Source organism: Triticum aestivum, chromosome 4A (assembly GCF_018294505.1).
Source record: "Triticum aestivum cultivar Chinese Spring chromosome 4A, IWGSC CS RefSeq v2.1, whole genome shotgun sequence".
Lineage (NCBI taxonomy): Eukaryota > Viridiplantae > Streptophyta > Magnoliopsida > Poales > Poaceae > Triticum > Triticum aestivum.
The window spans coordinates 605,525,118-605,547,138 of NC_057803.1; the positions used below are offsets into that span (position 1 = coordinate 605,525,118).

The 22,021-nt window shown below is 43.2% G+C and overlaps 2 protein-coding genes and 3 long non-coding RNA genes across 7 annotated transcripts; 3 read left to right on the plus strand and 2 right to left on the minus strand.

Annotated features, from left to right (window-relative positions):
* The first annotated feature begins 329 nt into the window (after positions 1–329).
* Positions 330–2,530, plus strand: LOC123087476 (uncharacterized). Its single transcript, XM_044509491.1, is given in 2 exon segments — positions 330–1,623; positions 1,625–2,530. Coding segments are annotated over 2 exon segments (1,740 nt in total). The 5' UTR covers positions 330–382; the 3' UTR covers positions 2,124–2,530.
* A 7,010-nt stretch (positions 2,531–9,540) lies between these two features.
* Positions 9,541–12,416, plus strand: LOC123082557 (uncharacterized). Of its 3 annotated transcripts, XR_006439059.1 has the most exons (5): positions 9,541–9,869; positions 10,055–10,190; positions 10,586–10,660; positions 11,905–12,157; positions 12,276–12,416. It is a non-coding gene; the product is annotated as an uncharacterized lncRNA (long non-coding RNA). The 3 variants fall into 3 exon arrangements; XR_006439058.1 differs by having other exon boundaries at positions 10,586–12,157; XR_006439060.1 differs by lacking the exon at positions 11,905–12,157 and having other exon boundaries at positions 12,276–12,411.
* LOC123082558 (uncharacterized) lies at positions 10,829–12,524 on the minus strand. The gene is made up of 5 exons (XR_006439061.1): positions 12,300–12,524; positions 12,017–12,192; positions 11,246–11,411; positions 11,022–11,060; positions 10,829–10,930 (listed from the first exon to the last, which is right to left on the minus strand). It is a non-coding gene; the product is annotated as an uncharacterized lncRNA (long non-coding RNA).
* Positions 12,525–13,400: 876 nt separating this feature from the next.
* LOC123082560 (uncharacterized) lies at positions 13,401–16,836 on the plus strand. The gene is made up of 4 exons (XR_006439062.1): positions 13,401–13,729; positions 13,914–14,049; positions 14,445–14,519; positions 16,135–16,836. It is a non-coding gene; the product is annotated as an uncharacterized lncRNA (long non-coding RNA).
* Positions 16,837–18,450: 1,614 nt separating this feature from the next.
* LOC123082561 (uncharacterized) lies at positions 18,451–21,996 on the minus strand. The gene is made up of 6 exons (XM_044504870.1): positions 21,818–21,996; positions 21,213–21,515; positions 19,735–21,136; positions 18,964–19,129; positions 18,740–18,778; positions 18,451–18,648 (listed from the first exon to the last, which is right to left on the minus strand). Exons 1-3 carry the CDS (start codon positions 21,842–21,844, stop codon positions 20,360–20,362), a joined length of 1,107 nt encoding a protein of 368 aa, XP_044360805.1. The 5' UTR covers positions 21,845–21,996; the 3' UTR covers positions 18,451–18,648; positions 18,740–18,778; positions 18,964–19,129; positions 19,735–20,359.
* Positions 21,997–22,021: the final 25 nt, after the last annotated feature.

A 22,021-nucleotide genomic window follows, 5' to 3' on the forward strand; every position in this document is an offset into this window, starting at 1 on the left:
GCGCGGGCCACTTTTTTAGTTGGATGAAAATCAGAAGGTTGTTGCCGAAAAAATACGAGGAACTTTTTTTCTATCTAGAACTATATATTATTTTTATTTTTTCCGGATATAAAACTATATATATTGTTTTGAAGGCTGTACAGAGACTGTGTCTTTTTAATTTTATGTACTGCTCCCTTGAGTTAAAGTCCTTTTTCCGGTGAAGGAACAAAGTGGTAAAGAACTACATATGTATGCATGCATGTGAGGTTATCATGCCAAGCACTCAAGAGAACCTTCGCATGCACCGTACTCACTGTGTGGTGCTTACATATATATGTACGCGCGCCCCCAGGAAGCAGCTAAGCTGAGCTAGTTAGCAAGAGCGCAAGTCGATATCAAGATGGGCTTCTTGCACTTGAATACCAGTAATGACATTTTGCACAGTTGCGCGGCACACGACCTCACAGATTTTAAAAACACCATTTTCTACAACCTCACCGGCTCCTACGTCGCCCAGTTCAACCACACCACCACCTTGCTCACCTCCATCATCATGTTCGTCCTCGCAGCGCTCTTCTTCAACCTCAACCTCTTCAGTAGGCTCTCCGACGTCAGCGCCATCCTCGACCCCAGCGTCCGCCTCTTCATCACCTCCGCGCTCTCCCTCTTCCTCCCCGTCATGTCCTACCTCTTCTCCGAGGCCAGGAACGCCACCGGCGGTGCCCGCTCCAAGTTCACCGACGAGTTGCCCCTGCGAGCCCGGCTCATCCTCATCTGGATGCTCCTTGTGGAGCTCCTCCGCAAGAAGGCCGAGGAGATCCACATGCAGGGTTACTCCGGCACCATGGACCGTGTGGGGCGTGTCCTCTTGCTGGGGAGCTTTGTCTTCTTCCACCTGCATGATGCTGGCAAGCGGTCCATGCTGGGCATCCTCTGGCTTCTCTGTGCCACAAGGCTTGTACAGAGGATCGTCTTCACCGAGGTCGGGAAACGCTCCCTTGCCTACGGTGTAGGCAAGAATGCTCGGCTCATCACCTCCTACATGGCTCAAGTGCTCGAAGAAGATCAAATGGAGCACCGTCACCATTGCCTGGATGGAGACGAGCTACTCAGGGGGTGCAAGTACGCGGTGATGGAAGAAGAGAATCTGGTGGTTCAGGCCAGCCCGGATGGCTACCGCCTAACCAGCGACGCCGCCGCCGTCACCGTGGGCAAGATCTGGGGGCTTGCCGAGATCTCTTCCCTGGACGGAGATAAACGTCTGAGGCAGCTCTGCCTCTCCTTGGCACTCTTCAAGCTGCTGCGCCGGAGGTTCGAGCGCCTGCCGGCAATGACCGCGGCGGAGACCCGCAGCTACCGGGAACTCATCTTCAAAGGTATGCGCAGCAACATAGAGAAAGAGACAGCAGAGGCAAACACGGGCATGGCGGAGGCCCTGTTCCGGCTGACCAACGACGAGCTCAGCTTCCTATGCGAGTATTACCACCCGGTTGTCCCCGTCGTCCTGGCAAGTCCCTTCTTCCTGCTCGCCAACTACTTGCTGCTCCCGCTGCTCGTCTTGGTCCTCTGCCTCGTACTCATCGTCCTCTGCACCAACGGCGACGTCGGCTACGCCCGGGACAGCATCAAGGACGACAACTACTTTACTTTCTTCAGCGTAACGTACCACTATGATGACCGGGTGCCTGCCTAAAATCTTTACTTCCCGCTTAGTTTTCTTCTCCTTCTTGGACTTCTCCATCACCTCGCTCCTATTCCTCATGGTTGTCTACGAGGAAGTGTGGGAGTTCCTCGTCCTCGTGCTCTCCGACTGGTTCATGGTGTCACTGCTCTGCAAGTACGCTGTGAAACCCGACGGGCGCCTTGGCCACGTCTTCCGTTGGGCCATCCACGGCATCACGGGGATGCGAAGCGCAATGCATCGCCCACACATTAGCTTCAACCAGCTATGTGTCGTGAGGTTTTGCTGGCTAGCAATGCCGTTTTCGTTCTCGCTCTCTTCGAGGTGGAGCATTCTACATCTTCTGACGATCATGCTCAGGCTCAGAGCCTGTCCAAGTACTGCGCTTACCTGGTGGCCATCCACCCGGAGCTGCTCCCCGAATACCAGGAGAGCACGGAGCTCGTGTTCAAGGACATGATGCTCGAGCTGAGTCGCGTTCTCGGGTTCTGGCGCTGCTACTTCTCGACGTGTGTCAACACCCGGTACAACAAGATCATGGGTGCCGCAAAGAAGCCGAGCAGCACCCCAAGAAACTACTCGTCGTCTACGTCGGTGAATAAAGCCCAGAATGCCCAGGATTCTGCTCGTCGTCTACGTCGCGCCATCCAGCGACGATGGTTGTATAATGGGGCACGAGAAACTACTAGTCAAGGGTGGCGAGTTCATCACCATGATCTGGACGCTCGCCTCGCACGCTGGCATAAGCCGTCCAGCCGATATACCACGGGCGGACGTCGCAATCGAACGTGTGACTGATGTTATTGTATAGATTACCAGGAGCTCTGGATCGGTCTGTGTCTATTTTAGTGTGGTGGTACGTGTGCATGAAGTGTGCTGTGCCGCTTGCCATGTGTGTGTGATGTTCTTTTGTCTTTTTTGAGTTTTATGTGTGAGAGCATCACAAACGGTTTGGGGTTTCATTTTCTTGAGTCGGCGGTGATGCTTGTACTGTCGTTGACATGGCCAGGGGCAGAGACGAAGAAGAAAACACAATAATGAAGCAACACGCACAAGGGACGCGAATTTGGTGCTCCTATATGCGCCAAATAATTTAGATATAGAGAAAAGGTCAAAAATAATCGAATCTTAGTTGTAATCAGATATGATCAACCATTGTACTCTGGTAAAAAGTTTGGCCAAAAAATTATTGCCATAGACTTCAGGGCACAAAAAAAACCCGGCAATGCTACACGTACAAACAGTTTACAGGCTTTTACAGGTGGGTTAGTTTTTATTGGTCAACAAGTGAGCGGGACGGCCCACCCCCTGAAAATCAAGGAAGGGGGGGGGGGGGGGGGGGAGAGGTTAGATGGAAAGAGCTTGTAAATCTTTGTATGTCTAGCATTTTTGAAAAAAAACAAATCTATGACGACAATATAGCGTGAATAGTACTTTCTATATGCGCTAGTAACTACTAACGGTACTTGGTTGCATCTTAGTCTCCTACTAGGTCTGGCTATATGATGTGTCCCGGGGTCTAGTCGTATGAAGACTCGTGGATGGCATCCTGGCGAGCGACCAGCAGCTGCGGCAGCAAAGGTATCAGGCTTTGATCAAAATTGATCACCTTAGGTCATGCAGAGTGCTCAAAATTAGCGCCTTCAGCGCTGGTTTTGGAAACTGGCGCTCATGTGAGCCACACCTATAAGGGCCCACTAGGATAATCGCTTGGCTGCGATCGCCCGCTCGCGAGCCACCTCATTCGCTGATTTCCCCCACAAAAAACCCCACGGTCCCTCCTCACTATCTAGGAAAAAACCAATATCTGCTGGTTCTCGAAAAAACACATACATGTTTTTAAGGGAAAATAAATAATTTTAAAAATTCATGAAAAACGCAGGTTTAATAGAAAAAACATAAATTTGCAAAAAAAAATCATGAATTTAAGAAAAAAATCATCATTTTTCTTCAAGAATTTGAGAAAATGTTTAGGAATTTTAAAAAGTTCATATTTTTTTGGAAACAAGTTCTCAAATTGTCAAACGTTAATCGATTTCAAAAAAAGTTCATCCTTTTTTAAAAAAGTTCTAAATTTGAAAAAACATGCATTTGTAAAAATTTCATCAACTTTGAAAAAAGATTGCGAAACGTTCATCGATTTGGAAAAATTTTCACAAATTTGAAAAATGTTCACGGACTTGAAAAACTTCATAGATTTTGAAATAAAAAGCTCATGGATTCGGAAAAAGTATATCGGTTATGAAAGAAAGTTCACATATTTTTAATTGTTAGCCCTCCCGTAAAGAAATATAAGATCATTTAGATCACTAAAGTATTATTTTGCAAACATACTGAAAATTTCATGAATTTGAAAAGGTTCATGAAATTTTTAAAAAGTATATTAGAGTTAGCAACAAACTAAAAACATAGTTCGTGAAATTTGAAAAAATGTTCGTCGAGTTAAAAAAGATTCACGAATTTGAAAGAGAACCAGATTATTAAAAATTCCATGCACTTGCAAAATAAAAAAGGGTAAAAGAAACAGGAAAAATAAATTAACATAAAGAACCCAAGGAAAACAAAGGAAAAAATGGCCCAAAAAATCAAAAGAGAAGGAAAATAAGAGGGAAAACAAAGAAGGAATTTGACATAGCAGGTGAGGTCTCCCACGTGGTTATCATGTTGGGTTTTGAACCTCACAGTTTGAGTCTCACATACGTCAATTTTTTGAAGGTTGCTGAAAAAGATAAAAAAAATGGGCCGAGCAAAGGCGGAGGGGGGTTGTGTGCCGGTTTGCACAATAGCCTATAACCAGCACTAAAGGCGCATAATAGGAATTTGGGGTCACGCACCTCCTCGGGAGCTATATATGGCCTTAAGCGAGATGGGATTTGCTCTTGCTGAAGGAAATAGCGACTCGCGCAGGCAACTAGGTTCGCCCACTTGCGAACACTAAAATGGTAATAAGCGAATAAAAAGGGAGATCTTTGAAAAATAGCGACTCGCGCAGGCAACTAGTTCGAGTCTCACATACGTCGATTTTTTGAATGTTGCTGAAAAAGATAAAATAAAATGGGCCGAGCAAAGGCGGAGGGGGGTTGTGTGCCGGTTTGCACAATAGCCTATAACCAGCACTAAAGGCGCATAATAGGAATTTGGGGTCACGCACCTCCTCGGGAGCTATATATGGCCTTAAGCGAGATGGAATTTGCTCTTGCTGAAGGAAATAGCGACTCGCGCAGGCAACTAGGTCGGCCCACTTGCGAACACTAAAATGGTAATAAGCGAATAAAAAGGGAGATCTTTGAAAAATAGCGACTCGCGCAGGCAACTAGTTCGAGTCTCACATACGTCGATTTTTTGAATGTTGCTGAAAAAGATAAAATAAAATGGGCCGAGGCAAAGGCGGAGGGGGGTTGTGTGCCGGTTTGCACAATAGCCTATAACCAGCACTAAAGGCGCATAATAGTAATTTGGGGTCACGCACCTCCTCGGGAGATATATATGGCCTTAAGCGAGATGGAATTTGCTCTTGCTGAAGGAAATAGCGACTCGCGCAGGCAACTAGGTCGGCCCACTTGCAAACACTAAAATGGTAATAAGCGAATAAAAAGGGAGATCGCAAGGGATTCGGTCCCTATTGTCCTCGATAATTGGTTGCGGTGCTAGCCGACGAGCTAGCGTCGAGTTCCTGACATAGTACTAGGGGATGACCTACTTGTGACAAAACAAGCCAGATGTCCACTAGTTTTTCTCGGTTTATCAGTTTTACTGTTTTTTCTCTTTTCTTTTAATGCTTCATTTTTATCCTTTTCTTGTTTTCTTCATGGACCAATTTTTAATTCACTATTGTTTTATCACATTCATGAACATTTTTTAATTTCACATTTTTTAGAAGTTTTAGAATATTCTAAATTTGCAAAATATACTAATTAAGTAACATTTTTTATATTAACGAACATTTGTTGAATTTGCATGAACATTTTTTCATTCTCTATTTTTTTCATATTTGCCAACACCTTTTGAATTCATTATTTTTTAAGAATTCACGTACATTTTTTGAGTTAATGAACATTTTCTTAATTCGTGAATTGTTTTGAATTCTCAAACATTTTTTCAAATGGAAGAACATTTGTTTAGATAAATTGTCATTCAAGCCCTGATTGCTACCAAGCGTTGTTCGACTTTTCTTGAACGGACGTCTCGTATTTGATCAGTCCGCTTAATTAATGTGTTATTGACAGACCTGACGGCTAGCTCTTTACTACCCTCTCCGTCCGGCGGCTAGCTCTTTACTACCCTCTCCGTCTCAAAAACTATGTGTTAGATTTATCTAGACACGGATGTATCCAGATACAAAAAGACAAACTTTTTGAGATGGAGGTAATATAAAAAAACAAAATTGCTATTCCTAGGAACGACTTCGACCAAAAAACTACGTAGTTTAAGAGAGAGCCAATAAAAAGATGAATAACATGCCCAATTGCTTCCCATAAAAATTGCAGCAGATGGGCAATCTTTGTGAAAAGCAATTGGGAAATCTTTCAGAGAGTGGTAAGGGGGTGGTCGATGTCTTGAAGGGAACTGATATTTCTGCGAGGAATGAAGGGGTTTGGCATGCTCTTACCTCTGAATTCATTAAGATATTGTTGACACCAGTTTTGTGGAGAGTATTAATACTGGTAGTGTGAAGGTTATTGCTAGAAATCATACCGGCCAAGTCATCATCTCCTCTTGGAATTATATCCGGTCGTGCTTTGGTGTTGATGAAGCAGAATTTCATGCGTATCTCGCGGGTCCCTATATTGGTATCAGCCTCAGCAAACTGATTACTTTAGAATCTGATTGCTCTTTTGTGGCTTACTATCTTGCAAATAAAACTTTTGACGGGGCCCTTTTATTGAGATTGGAGCGCTTAGGCCTTGTATAATGGTTAGTACTTATGGCCGTGCTTAGAAAAACAAACCGAGGTTTTTAACACACCAATGCCTAATTCTATAGGAGAGTAGTCGAATTAAACATCTACCCTCTACAAACAAACATGGGTGCCTAAAAAATGTTGGTTTATTTCTCTAAGCACCTTTCTTAAATGCCTTGCATTGTACAAGGTCTTAGCATCATTAAGCTTATTAAAAATATTAAGATCTAAAAAATCAATCGCCGGGCTGGTGGCTCAGGAGATTGGAAAGTTTCGTTTTGAAAATAGGTCTGGCGGTGTCCTTTTCAATAGTGTTCCACCGTGCGTGACGTATGCCGTGATGAACGGTTGTATGAATATTTTAAATTAATTAATATATTGGGAGTTTTACAAAAATAGAGTTGCAAAGGCTGCACGTCCACCTTGTCTTCGGTGGAATTAGGGCCGTGGCGGTGCGGTGGATCCCGGCCCTTGCTGACGGGAGAGCTACATTTTTAGATACTCATTCGAGTTCTTTTAGAGCTTGTGTCTTGCTCAGAAAGACGAGACGGTGGCGGCTCGGTAAAGATGGAATAAGGTTCTCCCCATTTAGCCATGTCCCAGTGGTGCGTCTAGTATCATCGGTGGGCGTGTGGAGGTTTCTCTCCAATGGATTTGTCCTTGGTGGTGCGTCTACGTTCGTGTGTCTTCAGGTTGGATCATTCTGATCTATGCTACTCGTCAATGGCGGTTGCTGTTCTCGTGCGTTGGTCCTATGGGGCCTGAGCACGGCGAATTCCCGGTTATATACTACAACAAGTTTTGCCCGGCTCCGGTGAGGAAGGGGCGATGACGCCAACGCGACTTCGGCTCGCTTCAGTGTTTATAGTCATTGCTAGGTGGTCTATGAATCTGGATGTAATTTTTATTATCTCAGATGTTCATTGTACTGTCATGATTAAAATAAATAGATTAGTAGTTTTCTCGCAAAAAAACAGAGTTGCAAAAAAGGAAGAAGAAAAACTGGATACAGGCTACAGGAGGAAGCGTGAACGATGCGGTCGTACCGCTCACTACACGCGATACGTATCACCGCCCGCGTCAAAGGATCAGGGTCAAACATTTCTTACTTTTGTTGAGTATGTCTGAATGAGGAAGAGCTCCTTATGCGGTATCACTTTACCACCATCTGAAATGCGCGTAACTCCGATTGGTGGAAGCCAGTCCATGAAGATTCTCCCTTCTCTTACATGAAATTCCTCTCTTTCGGTAAGCATCCAGTATCTCAGCAAATGAACATTTCTCTAAGCTTATCATGTAGCTTATACGTCGTTTGAAAGCTGCTCCAAGGATTCAATGAATAGCTAAGGTTTGTTGACGATCCCTGGCTACATTCCCATGAACATCATAATTAGTACCTGCGACTCCTACTTTGACCGCTTTGCATATTGGCTTTATATTATCTACGAGTTCCGATCCTTTTGTTCGAAATTTCTTCGTTCGTACCGAAGAGGAACCACCCGCCCCCACCCACCCCCTTGCCTTTCGTGTTCAGGAAGAAGAAAGTGCGGGCGTCCTTTGGGCCGTGCCAGTGTGGCTTGGGCCGTATTGCTTTCGGGGCAGAGCAACTTTTTCAGTTCAACAGGAAGTCATGGAACCTCGTCGCCTTCAGCTTGTTGTACTTATTCGGCCCCCCGCTGCTCAGAGACTGTGCGTCCAAGGTAGCAGCATCTCTCCCGACGGACAACGAACCAGAGATGAGATGAGGTGACCCACCCTTGGATCCAGCATACCACATCAGCTTGTCTTCTTTAATCAATATAATCATGATCGTTTTTTAGCTGGCATAATAGATTTTTCGTTTATATAACTCTAGTCAAGTAGATTCCGTCGAATAGTTGTTTTTCGAAACTTTGGCAAGAGCGTTTCCTATCTGCCTATCTATTAGGAGGGAAAAAACCCATTTTTTTGGCCGAAGCCCGGTTACAAATGGATGTGATGGCCTTAGCCTCTGTCATCCTGAACAACTCTAGAAGATGCCAGCTCTCTCGTTCTGATCGACTCCTCAATCCTAAAAAAACGTGTCATGGACAGCTAAATAATTGTTATCAAACCCCTCCTGTTCCTATCTTTCCAAATTTGTCGAAAAGTGTAAGCAACTACTCCATCAAACTTTCTCCGGTTGGCCTTAGGGATTTTTTAGGCCCAATCCGGCCACCAGGAGTAAACCAAACCTTCCATAGGCGATATGGTCGCAAAACCAGACCAAGTTGGTATCGTCCAAACCTGGCGAGCAAAGGAACAGTTTGAAGAAGATGCCCCGCCAACTCCCCTCAAAAAAAAAACTAAACCTCATGTATTTTAATAGTTTGGGTGGTTGTAAAATAACTCTAGTTTGCTCTTTTAATAGTAGTATAGATTAAAAACAACAACTAAACAACATTATGTACTACGCCCTCTGTAAACTAAACTGAAAAAATGTCTTATATTAACATATAAAGGTAATATTTATCGAGGAGATCCTCCTCCGTCTTCATGTATTTTTAGAGGGATAATAAAATATTGGATTTTTTAGAGAGATAAAAATAATTATTGAATCTCAATTGAAAAATGACAAATATATTCATGTTAAATTTAGAAATCATAAATCCAAATAAAAAAGGTGATTTTAAAAAAAAATAAACATGCTAATATCACTCAACTTAGTCTTAGTCAACTGAAATCTAACTACACCTTTACAAATACTTTAATTTTTGATATGATTCATTCGTTGCCTACCTAGCAGCTAGCTTGGTTTCCGATTCAAGAACGCAATCGTGAATTAGCAGGTAAAAAAAACTCAGCCAAGCGCTAGGCATCCGGCATCAGACGAACGGCTGGGCTGGATTGATCGGGCTTTTGATAATTTTCTGGCCCATATCAATGGACAGGGAGACGGTTCCCTCAGTTAGGCCCCTCACACCGTCACCTACCTACCTACCCACCGCTTCACCTAAAAAAAATCCCACCGGCCGTCACATTTCTCCCCGTCGTTCCCCATTCTTCCTCTCCCCGTCTCCTCGGGCCACCCCTCCCCTTCGTACCCACTGCCACCAAGAGGAGCTCGGCATGCACGGGAGCATCCCAGCGCTAGGCTCCGTCGGAGGTGAGGGACTTCCACGCCCCTGCTCTTCCCCGTCCTTCTTCCAATCTGCTCGCCGAAGTGCCGAAGGATGCGCTCGAGCTCAGCATGCTCACGAGCGACCCAGCGCGGATGCCCGCAACAAGACAACAAGGAGCGGGCGTGGGTGCGCAAAAATATATGGGCACAGTTCGATGCCTCCACTGGTATGAGCTATGTTATTGTGAAATGAATTCTCATTGATGTATTTACTGTCAGGATTAATTCTAATTTTGATCTTAGTCCTTAGACATTACTTCGTGTCAACTCTGGATTATCCTATCTTTGCACTTAAATTTTAATTCGTACTGTGCAGTTTACCGTGTACTAATGTGACCATAATTTCAATTAGGCGTGCCTTCGTTTGATATGCTATTCAAGATCCCTGTACAATTGTGTTATTCAAGATACAATGGCACTCGATGATGCTTGCTAAGAAGGTCTGCAGTATCCACTGGACTGTTGCTTGCCAGATGACTGGAAGATGGGTACTTCATCCTCTCTTGTTTGTTCATTTGAAGCGAGATAAATAAGATTCATGCATTGTAATGAAAACTGCAGATTTAGCTAAACTCAACTGATGGTGTAATATCTCTTCCTATGAGCTGCAGTAATGGTATCTTCTGTAGGAGTAATAAGGCATTGCTGCATAAACATACTTGACTTTCAAATGAGCGTGTCAAGAGGTTTAATTAGTGTCGATCCCTACTCTAATTATATCTGGATATATGGTTCCTGTACTATTTGAAACTTATCGATCAGATGTACAGAATAACAGAAATTTGCTAGATAAGCTAACGTTACAAGGGGAAGTAAAAATTAAACATTTCATATAGTGATTTTTAATATCTGATATGTCATCATCGTGTGTTTCCTATTGTAGATAAAATTTGGACCATGGCTCGGTATGATCAATTGGAGAAGACATTACTATGACTACAAAGATCTGTTTTTTCAGGTGATGAATTGTAACCTTATATTCTTTATTACTTGGAATTGAAAATCACTGGAAGCAATCTGTAATTACTTCGGAGAGATTATTTTACTCTTTTCTGTCTTGCTCTTGTTCAGCATAGGATGTACTCCGTATATCATTATCACTATCATGGTGTATTTTTGCCATTGAGGAATCTTCCCATGTAGCAAATTTACCTAGAAAATACAAAACTTTGGCATATCACCATCAGGTGCAGACGTACTCTTTCCCCCAAATACTACAGCAGTATCCCTACAATCAGATGTACAAAAATTTGCTTGCTAAAAAACTAATCAATAATCCATGAAATCTAACTGGATTAATTAAGGATCAAGCCACTCACCTTGTGGCTACAATCGACCAGATTGACCTCTCCACGTTCCTGCATGTGAAGAACTGATCAGTGCCCCAAGTCAAAACTACTGCATGCATACCTTATACATGAAGCCCTTACTCAAAATTCAGAAAATATGCAGAATAACCATTTTTATTGACATAGCTATCTGCAGTCCTAGACAAAGTGTGACCATAATCTACACTACTACACATGAATTACTATATAGCTACCTTATTGGGGCCTATATGCCTGATCCTCATATCTTCTTGTTTGGCAAAGAGTTCACAATTTGCACTTATTAGTCTTGAATGGAGAAGATTGCACATGCTATTGTACAACTGGGCAATGGTGTGGAGCTCCATAAGCGACGCCGGCGACTCCAATTGTCCTTCTCGCCTATGCATCCCGACAGAGAAGCTTTAGAAACTATAATCTGTCTACTCCTTGTTCAGGTTCAGTAATGAACATATTATTATACAAATTAATTTAACAAAACTGGATTCTCTTTTTTGGTGATGAAACTGTAGCAACATTAGCACAGTTTTTGTCAATACTACAAAAGAGGGGGATAGTTGATCGTTGGAAACACCATTGACACAGGCTTGACGCACAACTGGGTTATAGATCAATTGTCTTCCCACTTCAGTAACACCATGATCTTGTACTTGCTTTTTGAAAATCATGGACGAACAACCTGTGATCTGGTACCAATTTTTGGCACAACCATGAACTCCCAAAGCGATTCACCAGAGTGATTTATGCTTTCTGACGGGTATGCACATATAAGATGGATTTCTTCCGAACCGATTGGAAGCATACGGCAACATGGGCGTACACAAGCGCTAGCCTAAGCATGCAGGTAGATATTATAGACATCTTGTTGATGCAGGTGTGCAAGGATGCAATATTCATGACCGAGCGCAACGTCGGTGGATCTGTATCTTTGGGTTCAGAATTTTGAAAGAAAGGGGATGTGGGAAACAATAAGAGGGGAGCTCTACCTCCAGCAGCACTTTCCCGGTCGTCGGCGTCGTGCTTCCAGCTACGGCCGCTGCAGACGATGGCGGGCAGCAGCCGCCGACGCCTTCCGGCGCGGCTGTGCACAACTTCCCGATGAGCACCGTGGACTGGATGCTCTGGAGGTTGCGTCCTCGAGTGCCTTGAGATTTTCCTGCTACTGCTTAACGTACTTAGTTGGCCAATCAGTTTAGAAAATTATTTGGCCAATCAGTTAAGAAAATTATTTTGTTGGATATGTAGGTATGTGCAAGAAGAGGAGCCGACCTTCTCGAAGCCGGGGATGACAGTGGATAGCTCAATGAATCGTCGGTTGATCTTCTCTCGGCGCTTCCGCTTCTGCTCCGCTGCAAGAGAGAGGGGCGGCAGGGGCAGAACCGAAGGACGGTGAGGAGGGAGCGGCGGGTCTGCGGGTAGACCAGACGGGGGCGGCAGCGAGAGTCTGCCTACAGGACGGACGGCTGCCGAGGGGCGGCGATGAGGGGAGGAGGCGGTAGGGCGTCGGGGAGGTTGGGGATGGAGCAAATCTGTGCGAATTCGAGGGAGGGAGGTTGAGGATGATCCTGAAATTACGGATCACATCGGTCATCAGGGGGGAGTGCGCGACCATGGTCTGCCGTGGCAGAACATTAAATCACAGCCGTTCAACCGGTTGGCAGACCATCGGGTCATTATATACTGTTAGATTTGACTAAATGGATCAGATCTGAGGGTTCTGATTGTTCTGTGTACACTTGTTTGGGTGGTTGTAAAATAACTCTAGTTTGCTCTTTTAATAGTAGTATAGATTAAAAACAACAACTAAACAACATTATGTACTACGCCCTCTGTAAACTAAACTGAAAAAATGTCTTATATTAACATATAAAGGTAATATTTATCGAGGAGATCCTCCTCCGTCTTCATGTATTTTTAGAGGGATAATAAAATATTGGATTTTTTAGAGAGATAAAAATAATTATTGAATCTCAATTGAAAAATGACAAATATATTCATGTTAAATTTAGAAATCATAAATCCAAATAAAAAAGGTGATTTTAAAAAAAAAATAAACATGCTAATATCACTCAACTTAGTCTTAGTCAACTGAAATCTAACTACACCTTTACAAATACTTTAATTTTTGATATGATTCATTCGTTGCCTACCTAGCAGCTAGCTTGGTTTCCGATTCAAGAACGCAATCGTGAATTAGCAGGTAAAAAAAACTCAGCCGAGCGCTAGGCATCCGGCATCAAACGAACGGCTGGGCTGGATTGATCGGGCTTTTGATAATTTTCTGGCCCATATCAATGGACAGGGAGACGGTTCCCTCAGTTAGGCCCCTCACACCGTCACCTACCTACCTACCCACCGCTTCACCTAAAAAAAATCCCACCGGCCGTCACATTTCTCCCCGTCGTTCCCCATTCTTCCTCTCCCCGTCTCCTCGGGCCACCCCTCCCCTTCGTACCCACTGCCACCAAGAGGAGCTCGGCATGCACGGGAGCATCCCAGCGCTAGGCTCCGTCGGAGGTGCGGGACTTCCACGCCCCTGCTCTTCCCCGTCCTTCTTCGAATCTGCTCGCCGAAGTGCCGAAGGATGCGCTCGAGCTCAGCATGCTCACGAGCGACCCAGCGCGGATGCCCGCAACAAGACAACAAGGAGCGGGCGTGGGTGCGCAAAAATATATGGGCACAGTTCGATGCCTCCACTGGTATGAGCTATGTTATTGTGAAATGAATTCTCATTGATGTATTTACTGTCAGGATTAATTCTAATTTGATCTTAGTCCTTAGACATTACTTCGTGTCAACTCTGGATTATCCTATCTTTGCACTTAAATTTTAATTCGTACTGTGCAGTTTACCGTGTACTAATGTGACCATAATTTCAATTAGGCGTGCCTTCGTTTGATATGCTATTCAAGATCCCTGTACAATTGTGTTATTCAAGATACAATGGCACTCGATGATGCTTGCTAAGAAGGTCTGCAGTATCCACTGGACTGTTGCTTGCCAGATGACTGGAAGATGGGTACTTCATCCTCTCTTGTTTGTTCATTTGAAGCGAGATAAATAAGATTCATGCATTGTAATGAAAACTGCAGATTTAGCTAAACTCAACTGATGGTGTAATATCTCTTCCTATGAGCTGCAGTAATGGTATCTTCTGTAGGAGTAATAAGGCATTGCTGCATAAACATACTTGACTTTCAAATGAGCGTGTCAAGAGGTTTAATTAGTGTCGATCCCTACTCTAATTATATCTGGATATATGGTTCCTGTACTATTTGAAACTTATCAATCAGATGTACAGAATAACAGAAATTTGCTAGATAAGCTAACGTTACAAGGGGAAGTAAAAATTAAACATTTCATATAGTGATTTTTAATATCTGATATGTCATCATCGTGTGTTTCCTATTGTAGATAAAATTTGGACCATGGCTCGGTATGATCAATTGGAGAAGACATTACTATGACTACAAAGATCTGTTTTTTCAGGTGATGAATTGTAACCTTATATTCTTTATTACTTGGAATTGAAAATCACTGGAAGCAATCTGTAATTACTTCGGAGAGAATATTTTACTCTTTTCTATCTTGCTCTTGTTCAGCATAGGATGTACTCCGTATATCATTATCACTATCATGGTGTATTTTTGCCATTGAGGAATCTTCCCATGTAGCAAATTTACCTAGAAAATACAAAACTTTGGCATATCACCATCAGGTGCAGACGTACTCTTTCCCCCAAATACTACAGCAGTATCCCTACAATCAGATGTACAAAAATTTGCTTGCTAAAAAACTAATCAATAATCCATGAAATCTAACTGGATTAATTAAGGATCAAGCCACTCACCTTGTGGCTACAATCGACCAGATTGACCTCTCCACGTTCCTGCATGTGAAGAACTGATCAGTGCCCCAATTCAAAACTACTGCATGCATACCTTATACATGAAGCCCTTACTCAAAATTCAGAAAATATGCAGAATAACCATTTTTATTGACATAGCTATCTGCAGTCCTAGACAAAGTGTGACCATAATCTACACTACTACACATGAATTACTATATAGCTACCTTATTGGGGCCTATATGCCTGATCCTCATATCTTCTTGTTTGGCAAAGAGTTCACAATTTGCACTTATTAGTCTTGAATGGAGAAGATTGCACATGCTATTGTACAACTGGGCAATGGTGTGGAGCTCCATAAGCGACGCCGGCGACTCCAATTGTCCTTCTCGCCTATGCATCCCGACAGAGAAGCTTTAGAAACTATAATCTGTCTACTCCTTGTTCAGGTTCAGTAATGAACATATTATTATACAAATTAATTTAACAAAACTGGATTCTCTTTTTTGGTGATGAAACTGTAGCAACATTAGCACAGTTTTTGTCAATACTACAAAAGAGGGGGATAGTTGATCGTTGGAAACACCATTGACACAGGCTTGACGCACAACTGGGTTATAGATCAATTGTCTTCCCACTTCAGTAACACCATGATCTTGTACTTGCTTTTTGAAAATCATGGACGAACAACCTATGATCTGGTACCAATTTTTGGCACAACCATGAACTCCCAAAGCGATTCACCAGAGTGATTTATGCTTTCTGACGGGTATGCACATATAAGATGGATTTCTTCCGAACCGATTGGAAGCATACGGCAACATGGGCGTACACAAGCGCTAGCCTAAGCATGCAGGTAGATATTATAGACATCTTGTTGATGCAGGTGTGCAAGGATGCAATATTCATGACCGAGCGCTACGTCGGTGGATCTGTATCTTTGGGTTCAGAATTTTGAAAGAAAGGGGATGTGGGAAACAATAAGAGGGGAGCTCTACCTCCAGCAGCACTTTCCCGGTCGTCGGCGTCGTGCTTCCAGCTACGGCCGCTGCAGACGATGGCGGGCAGCAGCCGCCGACGCCTTCCGGCGCGGCTGTGCACAACTTCCCGATGAGCACCGTGGACTGGATGCTCTGGAGGTTGCGTCCTCGAGTGCCTTGAGATTTTCCTGCTACTGCTTAACGTACTTAGTTGGCCAATCAGTTTAGAAAATTATTTGGCCAATCAGTTAAGAAAATTATTTTGTTGGATATGTAGGTATGTGCAAGAAGAGGAGCCGACCTTCTCGAAGCCGGGGATGACAGTGGATAGCTCAATGAATCGTCGGTTGATCTTCTCTCGGCGCTTCCGCTTCTGCTCCGCTGCAAGAGAGAGGGGCGGCAGGGGCAGAACCGAAGGACGGTGAGGAGGGAGCGGCGGGTCTGCGGGTAGACCAGACGGGGGCGGCAGCGAGAGTCTGCCTACAGGACGGACGGCTGCCGAGGGGCGGCGATGAGGGGAGGAGGCGGTAGGGCGTCGGGGAGGTTGGGGATGGAGCAAATCTGTGCGAATTCGAGGGAGGGAGGTTGAGGATGATCCTGAAATTACGGATCACATCGGTCATCAGGGGGGAGTGCGCGACCATGGTCTGCCGTGGCAGAACATTAAATCACAGCCGTTCAACCGGTTGGCAGACCATCGGGTCATTATATACTGTTAGATTTGACTAAATGGATTAGATCTGAGGGTTCTGATTGTTCTGTGTACACTTGTTTGGGTGGTTGTAAAATAACTCTAGTTTGCTCTTTTAATAGTAGTATAGATTAAAAACAACAACTAAACAACATTATGTACTACGCCCTCTGTAAACTAAACTGAAAAAATGTCTTATATTAACATATAAAGGTAATATTTATCGAGGAGATCCTCCTCCGTCTTCATGTATTTTTAGAGGGATAATAAAATATTGGATTTTTTAGAGAGATAAAAATAATTATTGAATCTCAATTGAAAAATGACAAATATATTCATGTTAAATTTAGAAATCATAAATCCAAATAAAAAAGGTGATTTTTAAAAAAAAATAAACATGCTAATATCACTCAACTTAGTCTTAGTCAACTGAAATCTAACTACACCTTTACAAATACTTTAATTTTTGATATGATTCATTCGTTGCCTACCTAGCAGCTAGCTTGGTTTCCGATTCAAGAACGCAATCGTGAATTAGCAGGTAAAAAAAACTCAGCCGAGCGCTAGGCATCCGGCATCAGACGAACGGCTGGGCTGGATTGATCGGGCTTTTGATAATTTTCTGGCCCATATCAATGGACAGGGAGACGGTTCCCTCAGTTAGGCCCCTCACACCGTCACCTACCTACCTACCCACCGCTTCACCTAAAAAAAATCCCACCGGCCGTCACATTTCTCCCCGTCGTTCCCCATTCTTCCTCTCCCCGTCTCCTCGGGCCACCCCTCCCCTTCGTACCCACTGCCACCAAGAGGAGCTCGGCATGCACGGGAGCATCCCAGCGCTAGGCTCCGTCGGAGGTGCGGGACTTCCACGCCCCTGCTCTTCCCCGTCCTTCTTCGAATCTGCTCGCCGAAGTGCCGAAGGATGCGCTCGAGCTCAGCATGCTCACGAGCGACCCAGCGCGGATGCCCGCAACAAGACAACAAGGAGCGGGCGTGGGTGCGCAAAAATATATGGGCACAGTTCGATGCCTCCACTGGTATGAGCTATGTTATTGTGAAATGAATTCTCATTGATGTATTTACTGTCAGGATTAATTCTAATTTGATCTTAGTCCTTAGACATTACTTCGTGTCAACTCTGGATTATCCTATCTTTGCACTTAAATTTTAATTCGTACTGTGCAGTTTACCGTGTACTAATGTGACCATAATTTCAATTAGGCGTGCCTTTGTTTGATATGCTATTCAAGATCCCTGTACAATTGTGTTATTCAAGATACAATGGCACTCGATGATGCTTGCTAAGAAGGTTTGCAGTATCCACTGGACTGTTGCTTGCCAGATGACTGGAAGATGGGTACTTCATCCTCTCTTGTTTGTTCATTTGAAGCGAGATAAATAAGATTCATGCATTGTAATGAAAACTAAAGATTTAGCTAAACTCAACTGATGGTGTAATATCTCTTCCTATGAGCTGCAGTAATGGTATCTTCTGTAGGAGTAATAAGGCATTGCTGCATAAACATACTTGACTTTCAAATGAGCGTGTCAAGAGGTTTAATTAGTGTCGATCCCTACTCTAATTATATCTGGATATATGGTTCCTGTACTATTTGAAACTTATCAATCAGATGTACAGAATAACAGAAATTTGCTAGATAAGCTAACGTTACAAGGGGAAGTAAAAATTAAACATTTCATATAGTGATTTGTAATATCTGATATGTCATCATCGTGTGTTTCCTATTGTAGATAAAATTTGGACCATGGCTCGGTATGATCAATTGGAGAAGACATTACTATGACTACAAAGATCTGTTTTTTCAGGTGATGAATTGTAACCTTATATTCTTTATTACTTGGAATTGAAAATCACTGGAAGCAATCTGTAATTACTTCGGAGAGAATATTTTACTCTTTTCTATCTTGCTCTTGTTCAGCATAGGATGTACTCCGTATATCATTATCACTATCATGGTGTATTTTTGCCATTGAGGAATCTTCCCATGTAGCAAATTTACCTAGAAAATACAAAACTTTGGCATATCACCATCAGGTGCAGACGTACTCTTTCCCCCAAATACTACAGCAGTATCCCTACAATCAGATGTACAAAAATTTGCTTGCTAAAAAACTAATCAATAATCCATGAAATCTAACTGGATTAATTAAGGATCAAGCCACTCACCTTGTGGCTACAATCGACCAGATTGACCTCTCCACGTTCCTGCATGTGAAGAACTGATCAGTGCCCCAAGTCAAAACTACTGCATGCATACCTTATACATGAAGCCCTTACTCAAAATTCAGAAAATATGCAGAATAACCATTTTTATTGACATAGCTATCTGCAGTCCTAGACAAAGTGTGACCATAATCTACACTACTACACATGAATTACTATATAGCTACCTTATTGGGGCCTATATGCCTGATCCTCATATCTTCTTGTTTGGCAAAGAGTTCACAATTTGCACTTATTAGTCTTGAATGGAGAAGATTGCACATGCTATTGTACAACTGGGCAATGGTGTGGAGCTCCATAAGCGACGCCGGCGACTCCAATTGTCCTTCTCGCCTATGCATCCCGACAGAGAAGCTTTAGAAACTATAATCTGTCTACTCCTTGTTCAGGTTCAGTAATGAACATATTATTATACAAATTAATTTAACAAAACTGGATTCTCTTTTTTGGTGATGAAACTGTAGCAACATTAGCACAGTTTTTGTCAATACTACAGAAGAGGGGGATAGTTGATCGTTGGAAACACCATTGACACAGGCTTGACGCACAACTGGGTTATAGACCAATTGTCTTCCCACTTCAGTAACACCATGATCTTGTACTTGCTTTTTGAAAATCATGGACGAACAACCTGTGATCTGGTACCAATTTTTGGCACAACCATGAACTCCCAAAGCGATTCACCAGAGTGATTTATGCTTTCTGACGGGTATGCACATATAAGATGGATTTCTTCCGAACCGATTGGAAGCATACGGCAACATGGGCGTACACAAGCGCTAGCCTAAGCATGCAGGTAGATATTATAGACATCTTGTTGATGCAGGTGTGCAAGGATGCAATATTCATGACCGAGCGCAACGTCGGTGGATCTGTATCTTTGGGTTCAGAATTTTGAAAGAAAGGGAATGTGGGAAACAATAAGAGGGGAGCTCTACCTCCAGCAGCACTTTCCCGGTCGTCGGCGTCGTGCTTCCAGCTACGGCCGCTGCAGACGATGGTGGGCAGCAGCCGCCGACGCCTTCCGGCGCGGCTGTGCACAACTTCCCGATGAGCACCGTGGACTGGATGCTCTGGAGGTTGCGTCCTCGAGTGCCTTGAGATTTTCCTGCTACTGCTTAACGTACTTAGTTGGCCAATCAGTTTAGAAAATTATTTGGCCAATCAGTTAAGATACACAGCAACATTGCTGTTGAATAACCAAAGTGCATTACATTTGATTAATACTCATTGTCCAGCACATCTGGAATGCAAGAGATACACAAATTATCCTTATGGGATTAACATAACCAGAAGTCTAATTATGTATTCATCCTGATACTACCTAGAAACTTATCCAAAGTCAGAAAGCAACACAGCTTTCACATTAGCATCTAATAATCATATCATGCATGCTGATACTACTTGGAAACTAAGCAGAAGGCTGTAGCAAAATAATACCACCATCAGCCATTACTTAGGCATCAGTTGTGCATAGCCAAAAGCTAGTCATTGACTACTTAGAAACTAGTGTTTTGCAACCAAAAGGATCCAACAATATGGTAGACCACCAATCAATCTTACTCAGAAAGGGGTAGAGTTAACAACAGGATCATCGCCAAGGTTACTAGCAGGATCTTTGTTTCCAAGGTTACCAACAAGATCATCGCCGACACGTTTGCCAGCAGGATAATTGTCAGATAAGTATGTATACACCCAACGCTCTAGGTATTCTTGACCCATGCTGACAAGAAAACCTCGATGGACTGCAAATTCTGGCTTGCATAGATGCATCCCGACCGACATCCTCTCATCAGGTGGCAACGGAATCTTCTTGAGCATGTCCCATAAAGGAGCATTCGGTTCCTTTGGGGCTACCGTCTGTACTGGACTTGCAAGGGTTTCTCGTATGCCCATCAAAGTACTTGTGAGCAGCACATCCATATTAGTGTCATCTTGTGATGCTTGAGATGATCTTGGCTTTGACCTTTTAGCTTTATCATTTTGTGGTGGTGGCAGAGTATTTGGCTTTGCACTTTTTTTGAAACTTTTCTTGTTAGGCTTTAGAGCCGCAACATTGGACGAGGAAACTTGACTATCAGTTGCAGCAAGAGCAGCCACCGCTTCACAATCATCACTATTTGTATCTAATTTATCCGAGTCATGACCTGTTGGACCCTTCGCTTCAACAAAGGTGGACATATCATTCATCATGTCATCTTTTACCTTATCATCATTGTCAGTTTCAGCTGCAGAGAAAGGGTCTTGCATAAAAGAGCCATCTGCCGACGAGCCACTAAATAATTCCTTCAACTTGTCGTAGAACTGAATCGGTTTAGAGAGAATTCCACGATCATTGGCCTACATGAATTTTATTGTTAGTTCCACATCAGTAGTTGAACACTCGACAAATAGATAATTTGTATGAGATAATTACCGATAAGCCATCTAGAGTAGATTGGGAGAGCATCACTTGTTTGTTCACATCATCAAACCCACTGCGTAGCGGCCCCGTCGTCCGGAGTTGACTGATGCAATTTTTATCGGTTGAATTGTACAGGTCATTCAACTTTTTTTGCCTCTCCAGATCTCTATCAACCAATGGCCCATACTTTCTTCGAGACATTCTAAGACTGTAATGTCTACGTCGACGACGCCACCGGACAATGGCCAACATTACAGCTAGAACACCTAACGTCCGTCGTTTCTTGATAACATAATGGACAGATTCCGTATACATCTGAATATTAGATGAAATAAATGTATAAGAAACAAGTGAGATGTACGTATATGTAGTCAGTAGAACCAATAATAGAGAGATTGTTCTATGCTAGATTTAAGATTACATGCGTGCACACATATATGCAAAGTACTACTAGATTATTACTCTAGTAAGAGGTTTCTTCAGATCTGGAAGGTTGTAGCTTCCAATCAAGTAAAAAAAAGAAGCCAAATGAAAAGAAGCACTAGATGCGTTCATGCTAGCAAGTTCTAATCACAAGAACAAATTAACAGAGAAGGGGGCAGCAAATCGTGGCACACATGATAGGGTAAAAATTGCAGTCTCATCTTCACGATTTCACCAGATCTGACTAGGAACTAGAAATATTGTTGGGGGAAAGAAGAAGCAAAGCCAATAATCAATTTCCCATGCAATTCCTTCTCCCCTTCTCTCAAGAACAATCCCAGAGAGAGAGAGAAGATTGTGAGCTATGGGGAGGGGAAACGTGAGTGGAGGTGGAGGGG

What these genes read in the sequence shown, in the direction of transcription:
- LOC123082561 (XM_044504870.1), bottom strand. Translation starts at nt 21,844, where the DNA reads ATGAGACTGCAATTTTTACCCTATCAT. An exon ending in TGCAATTTTTACCCTATCAT is followed by an intron (nt 21,516 to 21,817) that starts GTGTGCCACGAT and finishes TCTAATATTCAG; the next exon opens with ATGTATACGGAATCTGTCCA. An exon ending in CTACTCTAGATGGCTTATCG is followed by an intron (nt 21,137 to 21,212) that starts GTAATTATCTCA and finishes AAATTCATGTAG; the next exon opens with GCCAATGATCGTGGAATTCT.